General features: G+C 48.1%; 1 protein-coding gene across 2 annotated transcripts in view; it reads left to right on the forward strand.

Annotated features, from left to right (window-relative positions):
- Positions 1–4,247: 4,247 nt before the first annotated feature.
- The window catches only part of CUNH10orf143 (chromosome unknown C10orf143 homolog), an 8,318-nt gene continuing 3,633 nt past the window's right edge, over positions 4,248–8,932 (forward strand). The window contains exons 1-3 of one of the 2 annotated variants that reach the window (XM_035890420.1): positions 4,248–4,355; positions 6,144–6,284; positions 6,413–6,478. In XM_035890420.1, the coding sequence (XP_035746313.1) occupies positions 4,263–4,355; positions 6,144–6,284; positions 6,413–6,478 (300 nt within the window). In that variant the 5' untranslated portion in view covers positions 4,248–4,262. Of the gene's footprint in view, positions 4,356–4,759; positions 5,812–6,143; positions 6,285–6,412; positions 6,479–8,932 lie in introns of those variants that run through there. The other variant, XM_035890421.1, reaches the window with a different exon arrangement.

Below are 8,932 nucleotides of genomic sequence, written 5' to 3' on the forward strand. Positions count from 1 at the left end.
ATTCCTGCAGCCCAGAGGCACAGAAATTAGGCCGTAAATTGCACGCCGAGGGCTGGGGCGATACTTTCTTCTTGTCTTTTAACGCCACCAAAACCCAAAGAAGTTCCGAGCGAAACGTAAAGCCCAGCCTGCGTTCAGCGCCTAGCACAGGATTGGGAGCCTGGGGGGCGAGCGGGTCCCTGAAGCGGGCTTGAAACCCCTGTCCAGCTTTTCATTCTTCTGCTGGCGACTCGAGAAAGCGCTCAGAAACGGCAATAGAGTGCAGAAAGGGCAGTAGAGTGCAGAAAGGGCAATAGAGAGTGCAGAAAGGGCAAATAGGGCGCAGAAAGGGCAAATAGAGCGCAGAAAGGGCAAGAGAGCGCGCAGAAAGGGCAATAAAGAGCGCAGAAAGGGCAATAGAGAGCGCAGAAAGGGCAATAGAGAGCGCAGAAAGGGCAATAGAGAGCGCAGAAAGGGCAATAGAGAGCGCAGAAGCGGAAAGTGCAAAAGAGCGCAGAAACGAATGGCGATAGAGCGCAGAAAGGGCAAATGGAGCGCAGAAAGGGCAATAGAGAGCGCAGAAAGGGCAATAGAGAGCGCAGAAAGGGCAACAGAGAGCAGAAAGGGCAATAGAGAGCGCAGAAAGGGCAATAGAGAGCAGAGATGGCAATAGAGCGCAGAAAGGGCAACAGAGAGCGCAGAAAGGGCAACAGAGCGCAGAAAGGCCAATAGAGCGCAGAAAGGGCAAATAGAGCGCAGAAAGGGCAATAGAGTGCAGAAACGAACGGCGATAGAGCGCAGAAAGGGCAACAGAGAGCGAAGAAAGGGCAACAGAGCGCAGAAAGGGCAAATAGAGCGCAGAAAGGGCAATAGAGTGCAGAAACGAACGGCGATAGAGCGCAGAAAGGGCAACAGAGAGCGAAGAAAGGGCAACAGAGCGCAGAAAGGGCAAATAGAGCGCAGAAAGGGCAATAGAGTGCAGAAACGAACGGCGATAGAGCGCAGAAAGGGCAACAGAGAGCGAAGAAAGGGCAACAGAGCGCAGAAAGGGCAAATAGAGCGCAGAAAGGGCAATAGAGTGCAGAAACGAACGGCGATAGAGCGCAGAAAGGGCAACAGAGAGCGAAGAAAGGGCAACAGAGCGCAGAAAGGGCAAATAGAGCGCAGAAAGGGCAATAGAGTGCAGAAACGAACGGCGATAGAGCGCAGAAAGGGCAACAGAGAGCGAAGAAAGGGCAACAGAGCGCAGAAAGGGCAAATAGAGCGCAGAAAGGGCAATAGAGTGCAGAAACGAACGGCGATAGAGCGCAGAAAGGGCAACAGAGAGCGAAGAAAGGGCAACAGAGCGCAGAAAGGGCAAATAGAGCGCAGAAAGGGCAATAGAGTGCAGAAACGAACGGCGATAGAGCGCAGAAAGGGCAACAGAGAGCGAAGAAAGGGCAACAGAGCGCAGAAAGGGCAAATAGAGCGCAGAAAGGGCAATAGAGTGCAGAAACGAACGGCGATAGAGCGCAGAAAGGGCAACAGAGAGCGAAGAAAGGGCAACAGAGCGCAGAAAGGGCAAATAGAGCGCAGAAAGGGCAATAGAGTGCAGAAACGAACGGCGATAGAGCGCAGAAAGGGCAACAGAGAGCGAAGAAAGGGCAACAGAGCGCAGAAAGGGCAAATAGAGCGCAGAAAGGGCAATAGAGTGCAGAAACGAACGGCGATAGAGCGCAGAAAGGGCAACAGAGAGCGAAGAAAGGGCAACAGAGCGCAGAAAGGGCAAATAGAGCGCAGAAAGGGCAATAGAGTGCAGAAACGAACGGCGATAGAGCGCAGAAAGGGCAACAGAGAGCGAAGAAAGGGCAACAGAGCGCAGAAAGGGCAAATAGAGCGCAGAAAGGGCAATAGAGTGCAGAAACGAACGGCGATAGAGCGCAGAAAGGGCAACAGAGAGCGAAGAAAGGGCAACAGAGCGCAGAAAGGGCAAATAGAGCGCAGAAAGGGCAATAGAGTGCAGAAACGAACGGCGATAGAGCGCAGAAAGGGCAACAGAGAGCGAAGAAAGGGCAACAGAGCGCAGAAAGGGCAAATAGAGCGCAGAAAGGGCAATAGAGTGCAGAAACGAACGGCGATAGAGCGCAGAAAGGGCAACAGAGAGCGAAGAAAGGGCAACAGAGCGCAGAAAGGGCAAATAGAGCGCAGAAAGGGGCTTTTTTCTCCTCTTTTTTCGGCTGGTTCACTCTTCACCCGTTGGCATGTTTCATGCTGTCCATTTTCTGCTGCCCTGGCTCCAGGGTGAGCCCCACAAGAACGGCGTGTTTAGCCTCTAAGACGTTGCGCTTCTGGAATAGTTTCCCATTTCGGCTAAGCTTGTGTCTGGGTATTTCCCTGATGGGATCCATTCCGACGAGGTGTCTCTCACCCGCCGCCTCCTAAGCATCTTTCTTCCTAATAACGTCACAAAAAATTAGCAGGAGTTCCAAGAAAAACTTACCCTGGCGGTCAGGCTCTCCCCCACCGTTACTTGATCATCCACGTTCACGTGTGACTGGAGCAAAAACTTGCGTATTTAGGGGCTAACCTCATTTATCAGAGAAATACCGTTCTCGTGAGGAAGAGGAGCACCTGTGCAGTGAACTTTCTGACCACGACTCACAAGGGTACATGGGACAGAAGGAAGTTTCTCCTGGGTTTGAGCTTAGAGAGGCAAATAATAGCTTTCTTCTGGTTCATGAACTGCAGTTTGTCCGCTAACGAAGGCATTAATGAGCCAGCTGTTGGGAGACCAGATAAAATTCTTCGGGAACTTTATGACAGAGAGCAGCTCGGAATTGCTGCCGCCACCTCCGAGTCGAGCTCTGCGAGGCGGCTCTAAACGGGAGCTTTTCTCGCCGCCGTTCAGAGCGTTCTCTACGCAGCGTAGCCCAGCCAGGGCTTTAGAGGTTGGGTTTTTTCTGTCACAGCAGTTGGCACGGCCGGGATTACCGCTGAGTCACCAGGGCTTGAGCAAGCGGCCGAGCTGCTGCCGTCACGTGCTGGGTCACCGCCACGAGGCGAAACGCCTTCGCTGAACCTTGCTGACCTTTGATGCGTCCTCATCAAACGCTGCTCTCCCTCTTTCTTCAGCTGCCCGCTCGCTGTGGTGCGGGGATTTATTTTTTTTTTTTTCCTTAGCCAACTACTTGACAGCTATTTTCTGGTTTAGGTTTTAGCCAACAGCGTGAGCCCTAGTGGCAGGGCGGACGAGGCGCTTTACTTTGCGACTCCTACGCCTGTGGTGCTGGACAGAGTTTTGCACGCTTTCGGTCGAACGCCAGAACCTTTGTCACCCTTCTCCTTGGGATCCTCTCCTGTTTGGCTTTAAGCTGGTGCTGGGGCTTGAAGTCATTACGAACGCTGCAGCCGAGCTCTGCTGAGCCAGCCGCTCGGGGGCGAGAGCTCTGAGCTCAGCTCTGCTAAGCGAAGACTGATCCCTGGGTTTGGGGAGACAACTGAAGGCTCAGCCACCCTCTTCTTTGACGCTGCTGTCGTGCAGCGTCCTGTGCCAGTGGCTGTTGTAACTGGGGAAGATTCCCTACCTTTTTTCCTGCGCTCCCTCAGCTCCTCCTGTATGTTATATATATGTAACGTGATTGCCTTTTGCACCTTGACGTAGCTATTTCCCTGTATTTCAGAAATTTGCTTTAGGATGGAGCTCGCTGATGACGTCCTGGCTTTATGGCAGGATTTGGATTTAGAGGCCAGTAAAGAATAACAGATTTTCAACACTAGAGCTATTCACGTGGCGTGTTCTGGTTTGGACTGGACTGCCAGCAAAGTTTCCCAGAACAAGGACCTGTGCGGACCTCATGTTCTTTCTGCTTCCCCAAACTGAGGCATCTGCGCCCCTTTCGGTAGGGAGCTGGGCCCTAATAATGGGGAGCATCCACGCACGGCCCTCCTTGTCCTTTCCGTAAAGGTATCCCATGGAGCTGAGCTAATCTAAGTAAAGCTGGGCTGGACAGAGACCTGGTTCAGGTCAGCTGTTCATGCAACAGAAGCTGGCCTGGCTTTTAAAAAATGTGGTAAACAAAACAGAAATTGCTGGTGATGAACGTACTAAATTTATAGGAGATCTTCCAAATCTGACAGCTGATTTAAAAAAAAAAAAAAAAAGGCAACTGCTCGTCTGTCTTAAAAATGTTTTCCGTTGCATTTAGGTTCGTTATTTTGATGGAGCTAGGTTTTGCAGCAGCTCGGTTTCCCTCTTTATGAAAAGCAGCGTCTGTGAGGCCTTTATCCTTTCAGCATCAGTGAAAATGCACGTGTTCTTCCAGGACTTCCCAGCTGGAAGAGGAAGTCGCAGAGTATCTTCTCTGCAGAGAGACCTGGTTTCTGCCTGTTGTGGGACAGTACGTGGTTTGCTGTTGCTTGTCTTAAGCTACGCTTCCGAGCTGGTTGCAGCACGATCGTTCCCCAGCAGAAGCAGTCATTTTGATGGAATCCTTGCTTGCCATCTGACTACCTAGCTAATTGATCCTTATTAATCACAGGCTCTTTGAATCCTGCACTCGGCGTGTCCTGTGCGCAGGCAGGATTGATGTATTGATTGTTTCTTCCCTAAGGGAGAGAATTCCGGAGAGTGAAGTCTTCCCTGAAGCCAGCCTCTGCTGGAAACTTCCACAAACTGCCTTGGCGCTCCCCCCACCGCCAAAAAAACAATACCTTGAATTTATTTTTAATAAGCCAAATTTCTTCTGATGTGTGGCAGTAAATCATTTTTTCCCCTTTTCTCCTTCATCTCGCGCATCTTGCTGGTTACGCTGCTGTACCACTGCGCGGTACCTTTTAATAAAGGACGAGTTCTGCAGCAACAAAGGGAAGAGAACGTTTTCCCAGTGGAAGGCGGTCTATCTTTAGAGGACCTTCTCAGACTTTTTGTTATTATATTATTCACTTTCTTGGTACAATACATATTTCGCTTTTTGATTTACTTTCCATCCATATATCCCATATTCCTCGCTCGTGTTCTCGTTTCAACTGTTTTCCGCTGAGGTTCCTGTTGTATTGATCCATTTTATTTTTGCATAACATATTCAAATTTTAAGTTTAGTTGCCACGCTTCAGTAGTCCGTCAGTTCTGCGGCAACACATCTTCTGCCTGTGAAATCATACGCTTGTGAAAGAGACTGACTATTGTTATTCCTTAAGCAAAGTTTGCTCAGAAAGGCCTCAGAAAAACACTTGAAAGGCCCGTGTATCTCTCCAGAATTCGGAGTCAGACCCTGAAACGTCTGCGTCAGTTTTGAAATTTCCCACTATTCCCGTCACTCTGCTGCTCCAACTCCAACGCCCTGGGATTTAGGCAGCCCCTCCCGTTGCATGGGATAGCAATCTCAGGCCGAGGGTGTTCTCCTGAAGGTCTCCCATCGCTGTCTTCCACGGACTGGCGTCTTGACCTTACCAGTTCCTAACCTGGTTCTCGCCGAGCGGCAAGGCCGTGTTTCTGGGGAGCTCTGAGCTGGCGCTGGGTGGCTGAGCACCGTGAGGAAGGCATCCCTGGTTGGGCTCTTCCTGCGGAGATGGAGTGCCTTTCATGCGCAGGGCGTCCAAGCGTGAGCTAACAGCTCCGGTTAGAGCTTCAGGAGTGGGCAGTTACTTGGTTATGTAGCAATGGAAAGCTGTAAAAAGGTGGCAGCGCTCAGGGAAAGATACAGAAATCATTACGAAATACGTCTTCGTAGCTGTCTGACTTGGCTTCAGGGTTTTCCTCCCGTTTCCTTGATGCAATTAGTCATTTCACACAACTTCCCCTGATCCGCTCCTTTGATGAACGCCATCCTACGTTGGACGCTAATGGAGGATGAGGTATGCTCCTTTCCCAGCGGCGTTTCATCCCCAGTTTATGAAACTGAGGCACAGAGACATTGAGCGAGATCTGCAGATTTCTCTGCCCATCCAGCATGAGATGTAGCACCAAATGCAACATTTTGGTCTGGTAGTCTGGTTACTAACGTACCGTTCTTCCAAATGAATGCAAGATCCATATCAATCCTAAACCATAAAATCCTGAAAAACTGGTATACAGTGGCCTATGCCTTGCGAAGACATAGAATCATTTGGTTGGAAAAGACCTTTAAGATCATTGAGTCTGACCGTAAATGTTGTAAACTTGTAAATGTTGCTTTTGGTTCTTTCAGAAGCGAGCGTGCAGGCCGTTAGAGACCATTCCAGATGAGGCTGGTGCTCGCCGCATTGACTGTGCCATGGAGCTGGATTCGAAACAGAAAATCTCCACTGACTGTGGTCCCTGGGCTACAAAGACAAAGCAAAATTCAATGGTATGTTTACGCTGTCAACAACATCTATTTTTTCGAAAAACATATTAAATACATTTTATAATAAAATTGCAAATAATTGCCCCCCCCCCTTTTTTTTTGATGACTTTGTGTATGGTTTTATTCATTAGATTTTTGAAAACCATGGAAGCAGAGGTGCTGCCCAACCTTGCCCAAGATGTATTGCTGGGGAATCTGTAAGTATATTAACCTTCTCTCTGCGACATAAATGATAGACTTGTTCTTAAGTATTAGATCCATAAAACATAAAGTTAATAAAAACCGCAATTACATTTCTCAGGAATAAAGCATGTAAATAAAAGAGAGCAGATTGATTTAGCATTTCTGAGGTACGCCAGCAGAGCACAAACTAATACGTTTCCAGCAGCAAGCGGAAAATAGGGAGACCGTGAACACATTTTTCAAACCACTCCAAAAAGCAGAGTTTAGGAGGTAACTGAGGCAAGCAGTAATGTACAACTTCCTCTGCCCCATTTTTATATCTTCCTTGGTTTACTGGATCATAATAAAATATTCAGGAATCCCGTTCTAGCTCCTATTTTTCACTCTAGCTCCTATTTTTTTCCTCTAATTGGATACTTCTTTTTGAAAGAGTAGACATAGCCGAAAAATACTACGTTCTAGGCAGACCAGAGCTAGTTTTAAGCGAGCTAGCTAGAGAACCGGTAGCAATCAGAGCTCGGCACAGCCAGACTGACTTTTCTGAAAAAACAGTGCAAGTATTTGGACAGCTGAACAGTGCTGACTTCTGAGCTGATTCAAACAGGCTCCTCTCGGCGTCCAAAGCAAGCTGGTTAAAACCTGTATTTTTTTTATTTACGTAGGCTGTAGTCACAGCTACGGTTTGGCACCGGGGAGCGTGCTGTAATACAGCAGCAGTAGCACTAGAACCTCCTGCTAAGACATGATAGTGATCGTAACCACTCTCTTTTTTTTTTTTTTTTTCCCCTCTGTATAGAAGGCCAGATCCCGCAGGAGGGAATGGCTGGTAATAGTGGAAGAGGTATTTCTGCAGTTGCATTTTTAATGGAAATTGTCCAACCAAAGTTTAGGAGGTTTCTCAAAGGTATGGGAGCTACCCCTGAGTTCTGTTTGCATCCGCTGCATCCTTCTGAACCATCACACAGGACTCCTCAGAGAGCCAAAAATGAGGAGGGGCACGGGGGAATGCCTTGCATTTCTTCAGAAAGGCTGAATGTTGATAGCAGAATCTTTGAGTTGATGGAATTAATGGCAAAGTTGCTGTTGAATGCTGTGAGGCTGAGGTTGCTGCCCTAAGTCAGGAGCTGTGACTGAAAAATATTTACCGTGTTAACTTAGTTCTGACCGTCTTTAAAAATAAAATAGAAACCAGATCCAGGGCTGCCTTTAGGAATATAGAAACCACTGTGACCACATACGTGGATTATCAAGCTTGTACTTTCCAGATGTGCTACAGCCTTTGGGGGCGTGGAGAACATCTCAGGGATTAAAACCCCCGGAAAAGAACATGTTGGGATTAAAACGCAAATTGGCACAGTAGGAATACAGTTGTGTTGTATTCCAGAATTACAGTGACACCATTAGAGTCTGTAAAATTCTTCTAGTGACCACTTGGGTTTGGAAAATTATGACTGCTTTTCTGTAACATGAGTACAAATACTGTAATTCCAAAGAACACCATTTCTGTTTTCGGTCAGATTAGCCTGACGTGGTTTTTTTTTCCCATGGCCTGGTAATGAACCTGAGATAAAAAACAGGTAACTTGAGGGGGTAACATTCACCTCCTCCACAAACATTTATGTATTGAAGTTTGGCTCTAAGGGATGACCTATTTATTCACTTCTAAATGCTTTTCAGCTACAGCTGCAAGAAACAAGGAAAACAATTTGCTAACTTTACTCAGTGAGAACAGGAGTCTCAAAACTAAAGAGTTTTCTACTTGACTGGCCTTCTGTGCTTTCAATACAGAAACTCAAGGTAGTGTTACAAAAATCGAGAGCCCTGGTAGAGCTACTCGCTAGACTTCTTGCTAAATGAGCCTCGTACTGTTGAGTTGAAATGGAAAATGCTTTGCTCGAAGCAAGGCGATTTTAAATATGATTCTGATTTCCATCATGTACCCTGTAGCGGGGGGAAAAAAGTTCACCCGTGTGTGTTGCAAAATGTCAGATGTAAATTAGAGTTTAAGGAGTGACATACAGTGTTTGGTAATGGAATAACGAGGTTAGCGTATGTATACAGTTCTCCATTATTTGAGTCACGGGGCTGGAACAATCTGGATAAAAGAAAAATACGACTGCTTTTGCACCGATCGCTCGCTCTTGTGGAGAGGGGGTGCTCAGTTTGGCTCCCAGCTCCTCTGAGGAGAGTTTGCTAGTTTGGACATAACGCCCCACAAAGACAGGACTAGAGCAGCCAGGATTGCCTCTGGTTTGGCTGCACGCGTGTCGTGTTGAGCCAACGTAGCCACCCTGCTAGAAACTGCCTTGTGTGCGCGGCCTTGCGTTCACGGCGTGCTTCATGGAATCCCAGAGTGGTTTGGGTGGGCAAAGCCATTTAAGATCATCAAGTCCAACCGTTCCCCTACCCCTGCCATCCCACCCCCAAACCCTGGCCCTCAGCACCGCCTCTGCCCGGCTGTTAAATCC

This window comes from Egretta garzetta, unplaced genomic scaffold, assembly GCF_000687185.1.
Source record: "Egretta garzetta isolate BGI_Z169 unplaced genomic scaffold, ASM68718v1 scaffold152, whole genome shotgun sequence".
NCBI classification, from domain to species: Eukaryota; Metazoa; Chordata; class Aves; order Pelecaniformes; family Ardeidae; genus Egretta; species Egretta garzetta.